General features: G+C 28.5%; 1 protein-coding gene across 1 annotated transcript in view; it reads right to left on the bottom strand.

Annotated features, from left to right (window-relative positions):
* Nucleotides 1–15098, bottom strand: part of LOC100212333 (acid-sensing ion channel 5-like) — a 29143-nt gene that overhangs the window by 6386 nt on the left and 7659 nt on the right. Inside the window, 1 exon segment of the mRNA NM_001309739.1 lies at nt 5673–5820. Within this exon segment, the coding sequence (NP_001296668.1) occupies nt 5673–5820 (148 nt within the window).

Below are 15098 nucleotides of genomic sequence, written 5' to 3'. Positions count from 1 at the left end.
CAAATATTGGAAATACACACAATAATAACAACTTTTTTTAATTTAAATAAGAAATATATCTTTACTCAAATGGGTTTTAACAAGATATCAAACAAAAGAAAATCCCAGTTAACCTTAACCTCCCATTGAAAAAACACATACATGCAGACATGAAATGATTTCCTTTAAAAAAAATTACTTTATGGTGGTGTTATGATGTTTATTACTTTTTCTTCAAACTGCGGTTGAGATTTTTTTATTTAGTACTTGCAAAATAAGATATATACTTCTGATTAATTTTTTGTAAACTAATTGTATTTTATGAAACTATAAATTAATATAATCTATAATATGAACAAAAATTTTAGACAAGAATATTTCTTATTAACAAATTTTTTATCAAGTATTTCTAAAATGAAATTCTAGAAATCACTATTTAACTGTTTTTTAAAAAAAAGAACTATTTAAAAAATTGAATTCAAAGATGCTTGCTGTTATAGTCAAAAACACATTTCAGTAACTGGCCTCTATAACCAGGGTAATTAGGGTTTCTTTTGTAACTAGCCCGATAAGCACTGAAGATTAAATGCAAGGGTTCTGTTGATTGCTCACTAAAAATGCCCAATGCTGAACCTTTTAGAGCAATAAATTCATGAATATGGTAGAACACTGCATGGGCTTTTGAGGTGACTGAAACTGGGAGTTGAAGATATGAGTTCTTAAAGTCTTTGAAATATTAAACTTATACAGTATTTAATGTCCTTCCAAAGCAGGAGCTAACAACACTCTTAAAATGTTGGAATGTTTTCACAAGACCAAGCATATAGACCATATGCCTTTTCTCTTTCAACAATTCTTTGCAAAACATCCATATTCTTCAAAAGCTTATGGCAACCGTTCCCAACAAACTCTCCACCATGATAAGGTTGTAATTTCAATTTGAGAAGTTATGGCCAATCTTTGATTTACAATTCCAAGGAGAAGATGAAGTTCCATTGAGGGAATAAACTCAATAACTTGCTTGACATCTTCTTGGTCAAACAATGGGTTATGAACAACATTATGAAAATCCTTTACATTTTTCCATTCTCTTTCACAATGAATGCTTTGCATTGCATCCTAATGGATTTGAAGTTTCTTGGAGTTCCCTGTTCTTTGAGGTCACTAGATTTAACCTCACACCAACAGCAAGGGTGTTTGCCTGAGTGAGACTAAATGCCACAGATGATATTGGCTAACTTCATGTCACATGCAATAAAGAAAGGCACATTAATTTTCCTAGATAAACATTTTCATAAGTTTCTGAAACATTTTCAGCAACAGCAACAAGTAGCTGACGCTTGGCACTTGTTTTTTTCCCATGTTCTACAGTCAGTAAGCTTTTGTCATTTGAGGCTGAACTTGTTTTGATATTTTGACATCCACCATTGGAGATAACAGTCAAGCTGAACTTGAGGAAAGATCATCCACCATCACCATCTAGTTTGATGAGAGGCGGTGAAGTGATTGCTTTAACTCTGAGAATTGAGTTATAAAAATCCCCTAAACTCTAGCAGTGAACAACCTTCGCCAAATAATCAGTTTTTGTTGATGACTCAGTTTCTCCACATTCACACTTAGGGTCTTCTGATCATGGTTTGACTTCTCTAAAATTATTATCTAATTCTTTTTCAGCATTAGAATCCCTCTATCACCGTACCTCTTACAACTACCTTAAAACTGACTGACTTGGGTAGAAATCTTTCGTCTTTCGGCTGACAATTTTGCTTCTAACGTAACTTCTTAGATTCAAGCTGGCATGGAATCTTTCATTCCCTCTCGACGATTCCAATTCAAGCCTCACTATTCTTAGGTCACGAAATATCGTATTAAATCTCAAAAATTAGGCTCACGTGACTTGGAGAATCTTTAACAGTATCTATAACAAAGGCAAATCTGTTATTCCACCTCTCTGAATTGTTTGCTAAGAACTTCTCATCAATAACATCTCTTGATTCAATAGTCACGTTTTACCTGATATAGCCGACAAATAGGTTAATCCATTGCTTGACCTTCGTATCACTCCAGCTTCTGTATCTAAATTAATTTCCTGCTTACACTCTTATTCAGCTTGTATCCGGACAGCAAACCTGTTAAAGTCTTGCAGAAGTGTTCGCAGGAGCTGTCACCTATACTTTTAAAACTATTTAAAAAGTGCTTATCAGAGTCTGGTTTACCAGCCTGCTGGAAAACAGCATCTGTTATCCCTATTTGTTATCCCTATTTACAAAAGTTCTGGAGAGAGATCTGAGATCTTAGCTCTGAAGAGCGATCTGACTCGTCTTACTACCTTCCCATTAGTCTTCTTACTATCCTAAACAAGATTTTTGAGTCTTTAATTAACAAACACTTAATCTCTCATCTTGAATCTAATAACATACTTTCTGATCATTAATATAAATTTAGATCTTCTTGTTCTACTGTTGCTTTGTTAACGGTAGTAACTGGTAGGTTTCATTGTCCATTAGATAGATGTGGAGAGGCTAAGACTATCTCTCTCAACATTTCTAAAGCCTTTAATAAAGTTTGGCATGCTGGTCTTCTCCATAATCTCTCTTAATAAGCACAAGTACCTTTTCTTATGGTGTATCAGGTAATATTTTAAAGATTATTGAACCTTTCCTTTCCAATCGTAGTATCAAAGTTGTCCTCGATGGACAGCACTATTCTTCCTATCCTGAGTTTAGGGGTTCCTCAAAGTGCCATTCTTGACCCTATACTTTTTTTAATTTACATGAACAATCTCCGAGTAGTTCTCAGATTTAAGGTGGCATTGTTTGCCGACAATTCTGCATTAATTCTTGTCTTGATGAGAAGCCAACACTCTTTGGTTGCTTGGAGAATGCATTTGAGCTTGAAAAGGATCTACAGGATGGGGCTCTCATCGCTGGCAAACTTTAATTCAAATAAAACTCAATTTTTTCCCGCTTACTATTATCGCAATAATTCAAATCTTCCTATATTTATGAACGGTAATGTACTCAATGAGTCATCTACCCTTTCTCTTCTAGGATTAATTTTTACTTCCGATCTTTCTTGGAAACCATATATCAAATTGATTGCAAAATTAGCATCTGCTAAGGTTGCATCTCTTTATTATTCTCGCCAATTTCTAACTCAGGATTCTATTAATTATGTCTATAAATTTCAAATTTGCCCTTGTAAAGAATACTGTTGCCATATTTTTCGCGAATCTTTGAATGATGTCCTTTCTCTTTTAGGCATGGTGCAAAAACGCACTGTTAACATAGTTTATATTAGAACTGCTTTTGCAGCCAACCTCTAACCATTATCCAATCGTTCGTAATGTTGCTACTCTTTTTTTTTTCAATAAATACTATAATCAGCACTGCTCTAAAGAGCTAGCATCTCTGGTGCCATGTACTAAAATTCATTCTCGTGTTACTCGTCATTCAGTTAAGTCTCACAAAAATTTTTTATATATAAGTCATTAAATCAACTTTTATAATAATTTATCTACTACATATTATTATAGAGACTGGCTCGTGCCGTGCAATCAAATTTTTGCATGAACTGTATTACTCCTGCCGCAACAAGGACAACCTCCCACTAAGATTTATCTTGTTTATGATAATCATCGTAAATAATTGAACTCCTTGCGTGTTTGATGACGCAATAAAATGTTGCATATATGTGACTCTGAAACTTGTTTTCATCTTTGTAACTGCTTAAAGGGACCTCAAAAATTTGGCAAAAAAGCTAATGAATAAATTTTTTTAATCATTTTGTGCGTGACATTTTTTATCAAATCACCTTGAGAGTAAGATTTTATCTAATCTTTAATGAAAGATCATCAAATTACGATACAGAGAAACAAGGTTGTAAATTTGCTTATTTTACAACCTTAATCACCCTAATTTACATGTTGCTAGGGCGTTTCTAGGAAAAAGTAAAAGCAACCAATTCACAAATATATCAAGATTTTAGCAATCATATTAAAAAAACTAATTCATGTTATAGATTTTTGAAAATGTATCCTTAATTAAATAGAATAGAAAAAGTCCTTAATTAAATAGAATAGAAATATTTTTTTTGAAAGTTTCATCAAAAATCAAAATCTATTTCTAGGGTTACCACCTTAATTGTTTTTAATTTATATAAATATCTACCACTTCTCAAACATGCTTAATTTTATTTCTCTTTGTTCATTACACTTACCTTTGTTATTCCCATACTAATATAAAGTAATATATAAATATGGGAATTTTTGTTTGCGTAATTTATAATATTAAGTTTTGTTTTATGCATAATATATAATATTACGCATAAAACAAAACACCTACTAAGTAAAAAGTGACATATTACTCTTTTATCCAGAGCTAAGTTAGCATTGTATGATCAACATCGCATGATCACGTACTTTAAATTTACAAAACTTTAAATTTATGTTTAAATATCTAAATGTCATACTTTCAAAATTTTTTAATAACCAATTTTCAAAAATTCATCATAAAAAGCTATAGAGGTGCTATCCATAACTTATCGAAGTCAACTTTTAAAAAAAACTACTCCATTTCATATTGAAGATCTTGTAAATAGAACACAGTTCTTGATGAAAATGTGAAAAGCATGACATCAATAAATTGAAAAATTTAGTGAAGCAGTATTTGCTTGACTTTAACAGACACAAACATATTTTTGGTTTTCTATTTAAATATATAAAAATCTTTAACACATTACTTAGCCAGACAAAGAAATATATTTATATAAAAGCATGAATATATTTATATAAAGCATTTTATTACATTGTTATTTAATATTAGTATAACTAAATATTTTATTTTAATTTTTTAATATAATTTATTAACTGTTATATTATTCAATATAATTTATTAACTGATATAAGTTAATAAATTTATTTTACGTTTTTAAAAATCTATTTGTAAAACATCTTAACTCCAAATTTTGAGGAATTAACATTTTTACAAGCGTTATCATTTTTGTGGTCCGGGGGTTAGCAAAAAGGTCAAAACTTAAGTTCATATTTCAACTTTTTCAGTCATTTGCAATCAACATGCATTTCCACATGTCAAAAAATGTTTATTTTATAATGCAGTTAATCTTTTTTTATCTCCTTCAGGACAACTTTCGGATTATTTATCACCTTTAGGATAACTTTTTAAAGTATTTTAACGACTATTTGACTTTGTAGTGCTGAAGTTCAGTGTTTGCAGTACATTGGTGAGACAAAATAAACCTAAAAGAATTCTTTAATATTTAACAGTAAAAAAAGATTGTCTTTCTACACTTGCATCCCCCACACCTGGTTACTACGTTTTTTCAAAGGTCGTCTTTCGCATATTCAATAAAAAATTTGGGTATTTAAAACACTATGTGTAAACGGACGTAATTAGCTAATATTTCACATATCACACATTTGTGCTTATAAATATTTTTTACAAAACCCCTAATTTAATTTATGTTTTTGAATGGTTTGTAAAAACGTGAAAAGGATTATGTGAACATTCCTTTAAAATATTTATAAAAAATATACAAAAATAGAGGATTTAGTTCATAATTAATAATAAATCATTTATTTTAGCATAATAATAAGTTATGCACACCTACATTTAAAAGAGTGTCTTAGTTCTCATTACATATTGAAAGAGATCAACCAATTATAATAAACTCACCTGGCATAAAAAAATCTTTGCAACCACATTTACTGTTTACATAGTCAGTAAGTTGGTCGAGCCAACATAATTGTTTTGAATATCCTTTGAAAAACTTTAGGTTGAGGGATCCACATCGAGTTTTATAAGGATATTCTAAATTTTTTGTCTAAAACAAAATAAAATATTAAATTTATATAAAATATACCTAAAAATAAAAATATATATATACATACATGCATACTGGGAAAGTTTTCAAAGATGTATATAAAGCTTTTATTGTAAAAACAATTACCAAGCGAACATTGTAAGTGGTATGCTTTAGGGAAAGGTGTTTTTTTTATGGATTAAATAAAGAGTCAAAAGCATTTATTTCATTCATAACGGATTTCAGTAAGAATTCTGGCACGACTGCGGTTTTTCTCCCCATTCTTTTTATTATTGACTAGCTGGAGTTACCCGGCGTTGCCCGGGCCAATATTTAAACTGGCTTACCTGATATCTGTACACAAAAATGGGCCCTAAAATGGGCCCAAAAAATGGTCCCCCTGACACCGGGGTCAGGGGGGCCATTTTTGGGCCCCCTTGACCCCGGGGGTCGGGGTACGGGGTCAAAACCCAGCTAAGAACCTTCTCGCCCTCGAGGACTACCCCCATGCCAAATTTCATCGAGATCGGTCCGGCGGTTCGGATTTCTATAGAGAACAAACAAACAAACACACACACATTGCCCTTTATATATATTATTAAGATTATAATAAAAAATTTTATGCTGATTAAGAATCGTATACCCACTATCATAATCATAAAATTTTAATTCATAATTAACAATAATTAATTATGAATTAAAATTATCATTTCTTTCTTTTTTAATTAGAATTAAAAAGAAAAGGAAGTGGGGGAGGAGGGGGAGATGGCAGGGGGAGGGGAAGGGAAGCAGTAGCGTATATATATATATAAAAAAAGATTGATCTTGTTATAAAAATAAAGGTAGTTAATATATTTTTTAAATGCTTGTAGTACATCAGCTTAAAAAAAAAAGAACACTTTTTATCTTTCTACACATAACTTATGTTTTTTAGTCTTTACCAATAAATTATTTCCTTCAACTCTGTATTCTATCCCCACTATAGAGAGTTGTTAATGATAATATAATCAATGATATTTAGCATACTGTTTACCATATTGCAACTAATATGCTCGTTTACATTATTGTTTTACCTAACATAATATTTTTTAACCAGTTTAATTTCATACCAAAGCCACTTTACATAGAAATTAAAGATATTTACTGCAATACATTTCAAATTATATCTTTTCCAAAAAAGCGACATAATATTATTTCTAAAGTTATAATATTTTCAGGAATATTGCTATTTTCATATGTTATATGTCTGAAATCATGCTGTTATTCTATTGTAGATATTTTTACGATCGTATAATGAGTTCATTTTAACTGATCTTTTAAACCATCCAAGTTCAGAGGACGCACAACTATTTATATCACAATGCAACAGCTCTGCTGTAGGCATATTTAACATATTAAACTATTTATTTATATTTTATCATCTTTACGGTCTAATCACAGAAATCTGCGGAAGAGTATTTGAAAGGAAGTTCACGTCTCCTACCTTACAGATCTTATAAAACTTGCCCTGAGGTGGCGTTGAACCACGGATCTCTAACTTCTGAGGCAAGCGCTCTAATCACTGCGCTATGGTTTGTGATTGAGCAAATTCTGTTTCGGTATCGGTTTTGGCCGAAATTTTAATTTGAACCGATTCCGAAATTTCGGTTTCGGTACTTTTTATAAATTCGGTAAAAACCGCAATTCCGGTTGAAAAACATACCGAAAACCAATATATATATATATATATATATATATATATATATATATATATATATATATATATATATATATATATATATATATATATATATATATATATATATATATATATATATATTTAAAAAACAGTTATTTATTAGAATTTTCACAAAATATTTTAAAAACTTTCATAAAACTATTTAGAATTTTTACAAAAAATACCTTGAAAAAAATTTTTTTTTGCAGAGAAAATATGCCAGTTGTTAAATTTCGCTATTAACTTATCTCGCCGACTTATGTTAGGGAATTTTGTCACGTGACATTTTATCATAGAAAAAAATCTATCGTACGTTGAAAAACTTCGTCCAAAAAACTCAACAAATGATTTTATGTAGGTGTCGAAGAATAAAAACCCACCCATGAAAATAAATAGTATATACTTATATATAGATGTTATTTTTTTTAGAAAAGGTTGTACTACAATAATTTTTTTGGGGACGTCATTTTGCTTGAGAACTGATAAAGTTATTTAATTTTAAATGTTTTAGATTTATTTATATACAAGTAAATTATGCTAATTCTTTCGTCCTCAAATAAAAATAGATTCTGCTACTATTTATTTATTATGTCAATAAGTTTTTGTTTTTGTTTTTTGGTGGTCTAATAGGGTGGGTTTTTTGTTTTCTAAGTGGAGATTTTTTAAATTTCCCCCTTCTTTAGATATTTTTGAGTGCGATAAGGTAAATTTGCCGTGTCTCTTTAACTGGATATTATTTATTTTTGGATTATATTTTTGAGAGCTGAGATTTTATTACAAATTTTTACTTACAGTATTCTAATGCGGGTTTACTTTTTATTGTTGATGTTGTTGTTGCTAACCAATTAGTTTATTTATATCTTGCTAACCAATTAGTCTTATTTATATCTTACAATTTACTTTTTATTCACTTTACCTAATTTTTAAGTTTTATATATATATATATATATATATATATATTATATATATATATATATATATATATATATATATATATATATATATGTATATATATACACATATATATATGTATATATATATATATCTATATATATATATATATATATATATATATATATATATATATATATATATATATACATATATAATAAGTAAAACTCTTTGAAATAATATATTTATATATTTGTTCGAAATGATGGACTGAAAATCTATATTTATTTAGATAAAATGATCAATGAAAGTATTTATAATTGTGATGTTTTATATTTTGTTTCATTTACCAAAATTCTGATATAAACATTTCTGAATTAAAAAACAAGAAAATAAAGCTGCAAAAAAAAGTGAGTAGTTTAAAAATTGTTTTGCAAAATAAAACCAACTATATTAACGACAATATCAAAGATGTTATAAGTTTAGAGAAGGAAGTTGTTTCGTTATATATTAAGACAAACACTTTAAAAGAAGAGAATCAAGAACTTCAAAAATTAGTTTCTTTGTTGGATGATGAGGAAGTAATAACATTTGAAGATGGAAGATACAGTGATGACATTCGGGAAACTATCATGAAACTTCTATCAATGAACGTGAGTATAAATAGTGTCAACGAAGTCATAAAAGTAGTATTAAACAAACTAGCCAAAAAGAACATATCTAGACTACCATCAGCTGCTGTAAAATGTAGGTTTATGCAGGAAGCTTTGATTTTAGGTCAATTTCAAGTTGCAGAAGCAATGCTTAAAAATAATTTGACAAATAAAAACTCTAATGTAGGCAATTGTTTGCATGGTGATGATACTCAGAAATACCATAAGCATTATCAAAACTTTCAAATTACTACAACTAGTGGGAAAACTTTTTTTAATGTTATGTATTTGCCAGTTAGTAAAAAAATTTTACAATCGTAATTAATACAAGAAAAATTTACATGATTGGGGCTAGAAGAAGACAAAATTAGTCTTATCATTAAGCCCCGAAAAATGCATCATCATAAAATAACATTAATGCAAAAAATAAATAAAATATAAAATGTTTTACAATATTTAGCTTTTAAACTTTCAAAATATTTAGTAATTTAAAGAGTTAAATTTAAGAATTGGTTAGTAAAGTAAGAAATTATAAACTAAAAAATATAATTTTAGCTGGTTCAATTTACAAATAATTATATTTGAGTTAATCTCAATTCTTTATGTTGATGTTGTATTAATAAGAGTTAACAAGCAGTTATACGTGAAACTATAAGATTAATAAACACAACAAAAGATGAAAAAATTACAATAATTACAAATTACTATCTAAAGTTTAAAAAACTGCAATAATATTTAATTACAAGTTAATTAATGTTAGTATTGTTCGTAAATAATATAGTAAAAAATATATATAAATATAGTAAAATATAGTGAAAAATTAAAAATTTTAGAAGAAATTTGATTCATTTTCAATTGCCATCAGCAATTGCTTAAGTTTTGTTTTGAATTGGTTTAGAGAATAATTTGTTTTCAGTTTGTTATTTAATATAGTATTCCACAGTTTTGAACCTCGGTTTGCAATTGAGAATTTAGTAACTGAATAATATATTTTAGATTGAATATAACTGTTTTTTGAAAATCTGGTAAGATATATGTGTCTTATTTTTTAAAAAATTGAATTAAATAAAATTAGGGATATTTTTTTATCAATTTTGAACATGAAGATAAGAACATGATAGAGGTTTAATTTATATACATTTAGAATATTGAATTCATTAAATATTGCTCGAGTGTGTGTGAAACGATCTACGTTTGAGATTATGTTTATAGCATGTTTTTGTTTACTCAGCAATTTTTTCACTTTCGTTAAGTCAGTGCTGCACCAAGCAATGTTTGCGTAATTTAAGTAGCAGTGAATTAAAGAAAAGTATAGGTCTTTTCAAACAAGATAGATTTAAAAACTGTTTGGCTTTGTACAATATACCCAAATTTTTTGATATTTTATTTTCAATTAGTCCTATGTGGTCTTTCCAGGTTACATTTTCATCTAATAACACGCCTAAAAACTTTATTGGTTGTTCTCTTTTTATTATCATTTATTATTATTATTATTTTCTTTATCATTTGGTTTGTCAGAAGTGGTTGGCAAAGATGCAACAACTGTCTTGCAAAACTTTACTAACATAGTAGATGACATTTGTGATGTTGTTAGCAACTCATCTACTGAAAAAGAAATTAACATTTGCTAAGTTAATAACATTGATTAAATCAACAATGTCTAATCTTTCTTCTGTTAATCCTCTTTTTAACTCACAGTTTAAAACATTAAGAGAAAAACTTTTTTTCTCCAAATGTCAAAGACAATATGAAGGACATCAGTAATTTTTTCTGTAAACTCCATTTGTATGCTAACTTTGCATCTGAAACTGATAAGGTTTTGAATTCTTTTGAAAAAATTATGCTTCAAAATGATTTTGAAACTGTTTTTGCTTTTAGTGGAATGTGGTCCTGTAAGGATGGTTCGTACCATATGTAAGGCATTTCATTCAAGGGGTAGTGAGGAAGCTGGTGTTGCGTCATGGTTTAATTCTTTTCTTTCCTCCCGTAACGATAATTTTTTTTTGTTCCACTTTTTGGGAATCGCTTTAATATTTTATATTACAATGCAGCTGCCCTATACTATCATAAGGATGCTATAACAGAATTTCTTAATGCTTGGCCTAACCCTAATAATTTATTAAAAGCGATTAAAGAAGATATCTTAAATCTTGTATTCATAGCTGAAGTTTGTGCATTAAGTATTATTGACAAACTACTTACTGGTCCAATGTGGCAAACTATTGAATCACTTGATAGTATTTTATTTTTAAACCCCTACCTACTTCGCTTGAAAATTAGACTTTCGTCTCTTTGTATGGATGCATCTTCTTTATTGTTTGCGAATGGAAAAATTTTTGAGGATACCAATCTTCTTCATCAAGATGAAGTTTACACCAAACTGTTTGAATGCGCTCAAAGTGACGAGTTTGATTCTTTAACCGTGCAATCACTTGAAATTATTTTCCGTGCAATTCTTGTTATTTTGGAGCGTCAGTGTGCTAATCAGTTACCAGGTGGTATATATTGGAATCCATCTATATCAGTTTCTAAATCTGCTTCTAATGATCCTGTCACTAACAAAGCATCAGAAAGTGACTTTGCTATTTTGGATTTAATGGTTCGCACAAAACCCAATGCAAATGTTCAAACTATCCAGGCTTTAACAATGTGGTCTCAGAACCAAACATTAGAATGGCTAAATAATAAAACAGATGAAGAAAGAAAACAATTACTTGAATATTCAAGAACTAAAGTAACAATAATGAAAAACAAACACGATGAAAGAAAAGAAGCTCTTAAAAAGATAAAGCTATGCACCTTCTAGCAAAGCAAGAAGAAAAAAATAGAGAAGAAATTAAACAACAACAAAAAAAAGTTGCAGCTTGTAATGATTTAGTAAATTTAAATGTAAGGGCATGGATATCATTAGCAGATGAAAGCAGATGAAACAGTTCGCAGTATAAAAGAGCCATTAAAGGCAAAAGTGCTCCTTTCTCAACTAAATTTTTATCGCTTAATCTTATGTGTCGAATGTAACAAACTTTTTTGTAAAACAAAGATAGAAGGTAGCAAAAGAATAAACTTGTCTTTCGAGGAATTATATCAAAATCTTCTTATTGTCATTCGAGCAAATTTAACACCAAACAAACAATCTTTAAGTAATATAAGTAATAATTTAAAACCTCGTATAATATGTGATGCAGCTGTTAAAAGCAAAAAAAAAAGGAATTAATTGAAAAAACTCAGGAGCAACAAAAAAAACATTCCTTACCAAAGTTTATTAACAATCCATGTGATTTTGTAGGTTTTTCTATACAACATCGTGTTAGAGAAGATGATTCTCTTGAAGTATCTTGGGAACTTGCGCAAGTGGTACAAATTAATCAATTAAAGGGTAGACGAACTACATACCTTGTTAAGTATGATAACGAACCTGATGAAGTATGATCATTTCCTTAATTTATTGATTTTGAAAAAGGTGATCTTATTCTCTGTAGCTAGGATTGCGAGGTAATTGTATTTAATATAAATTTATAATTATGTTATAGTATAAATTTATCTTATTTCTTTTATTATTATGTTATTTGGTTTTATTGCGTTTGAGTTGTTTTTATCTTTAAAAGTCATTCGAATCATATCTGATATATTTATATGTACCAATATTGTTTAATTTAAAGATATTTCTATGTTATATATCAATAATTTTATCTATATGCTTAACTGCACATTATTATAAATATTAAAATTAAAAAAAAAATTAAAATAACAAAAAAAAGCAAAATTACTATTACTTTTACACGAACTGCCTATCACGCAAAGGAAAGAATCCAGAAATGGAGGGCTAACCTTAGGCTAAGTTACTATTACTTTTACACGAACTGCCTATCACGCAAAGGAAAGAATCCAGAAATGGAGGGCTAACCTTAGGCTGAGTTACTATTACTTTGACATGAACTGCCTATTAAGTAAAGGAAAGAATCCAGAAATGGAGGGCTAACCTTAGGCAACATGACAGCTCACTGGTGGAGTGCAAAGTCCTGTGGCTTACCTTCTCCATGGTGCACTTCGTTAAGTAAGTTAGAAAATTTTGTCTAATTTATGAACGGAATAGCCAAGGCAAATTTTGTATAAAACTGTTTGATGACAATACATAGAGCCCTCGGAATTAGGATCAGCATTCGGCAATACCGACCTTTTTTACTGAAGCGTCTGAGGTAGGAAATTTTTTTGCTGACCTCGTTTCTATCTTTTATGGTAAAACCTTTGTAAAAAAATTGTTCCGACCTATATCAGTTTAAGTTTGGCAATTTATATATATATATATATATATATATATATATATATATATATATATATATATATATATATATATATATATATATATATATATATATATATATTAAAAATTATACTAAAAATTAAAGCTGCCCGCTATCCTCTAATTTTTTTTAACATTATGTTACTCTTATATTAATTTAAGGCTAAAATTAAAATAAGAAAAATATATAAAAAAATGTTTTTATTATCGAACTGCAATTCAAACTTCAGAGTTTACTCTGAAGTTTGAATGGCAATTCAATAGTAAAAAGTTTTTTTCAGTAAATTTACCGATATAACGTCAGCGAAGTTTTGAATGAATTTTGAAAATTCAAATTTTTGAGTTCAAATAATTCGCAACATATAGATAAATTCAACGAGTTTTTCATTCATAGTTTTCGAAAAGGTTTTATTATCGTAGGTGCTGAAAATAATAAATTAGTCGAAACAGTAAACTATAAGCGGTTAAATCTCTTTTTGAATCTATAATAATACTGAAATTATTAACAAATCGTTGACTAAATGTTGTAAATATATGTAAAGATAAAGTTTATATTTATATTTATTTTTTACATATTTTGAAGTTTTCGTCCTGTTTTATTTCCTCGTTTTTCACTTGATAATTTAATAATAAAGGTAATAATTTTCCTCAAAGTTTTGTTACACTTATTACTTTGTTACTCTAAACGTATTTTAAATAAAAACATTTAAAAATTTAGTTTATGTTAAACAATTTTAAAGCTATAGTTAGTTGACCATTTAATAGTACGTGTTCGTTAACCTGAAAAAAAATTATATTTATAAATTGTTTAAATAATTTGGATTTACGATTTAATTTCTAATAAAATTTTATTGTTAACGCAACTTTTTACGCAAGAAAAAAAAAAGACAAAATTTTTTTTTTTCGGTGCCAAAAGTTTAAGGAGATACTTTAAGGAAATATTTCATAAAATGTATTTGAATTGAAAATATTAAAACACGAATATCTTTGGAACTAAATAAGCTACAGAAGTGGTTGAAACCATTTTGAAAATAAAATATATTAAGGAATCCAATGCATTTTAAATAAAAAAGATTTACATTGGCTATAAAAATTGTCTAAACTTCCTGTATTAATTAATGTATTAATTCTCAATTTGGGATACACGCGTAATTAGTTTTAACATAATACGAGTATAAAAAAACAACAAATGTAAAATTGCATTTTTAAATAAATTTTTCTAATAAAATAAATTTTGACTAGCCGAAATTTCGGTTTCGGTTTCGGCACCAAGTTTGAATTCTCGAAATTTCAGTTTATTTCAGTTTCGGCTTTTTTTTCTGTTTCGGTCGATGACTAGCTACGGCTGCCTAAACTATTACCATATTAAACTATTCAAATACTTTGAATAGTTTAATATGTTAATAGTTTTAAACTGTGATATGTGTCGCCATCAAAATTCTTTAAGTTCAAAAGTTTCACCGTCCACTCCTTATTCCTGGAGGAGGAAATATGTTGCGTGCCAAATTATTGGGTTCAAAGTATAAGAAAATACCGCTTACTTGGAAAGTCTGATATTAACAGGAAAGAATTTATTAACTGAATTAAACGCATGTTAAAATGTTGAATAAAATTATCTGAAGTGCAACAAGAATCTAGCTCTGCATTTATAATTATTCTTTAGAGAATAGTTGAAGACAGAAAGGAGTACCCTTATATATACCTCCGGATTTTTATTACATATAAAAAGGATCAATTT

Source organism: Hydra vulgaris, chromosome 03 (genome assembly GCF_038396675.1).
Source record: "Hydra vulgaris chromosome 03, alternate assembly HydraT2T_AEP".
Taxonomy (NCBI): Eukaryota; Metazoa; Cnidaria; class Hydrozoa; order Anthoathecata; family Hydridae; genus Hydra; species Hydra vulgaris.
The sequence above is the reverse complement of the archived record's forward strand: the minus strand, read 5'-3'. Positions and strand labels throughout refer to the sequence as shown.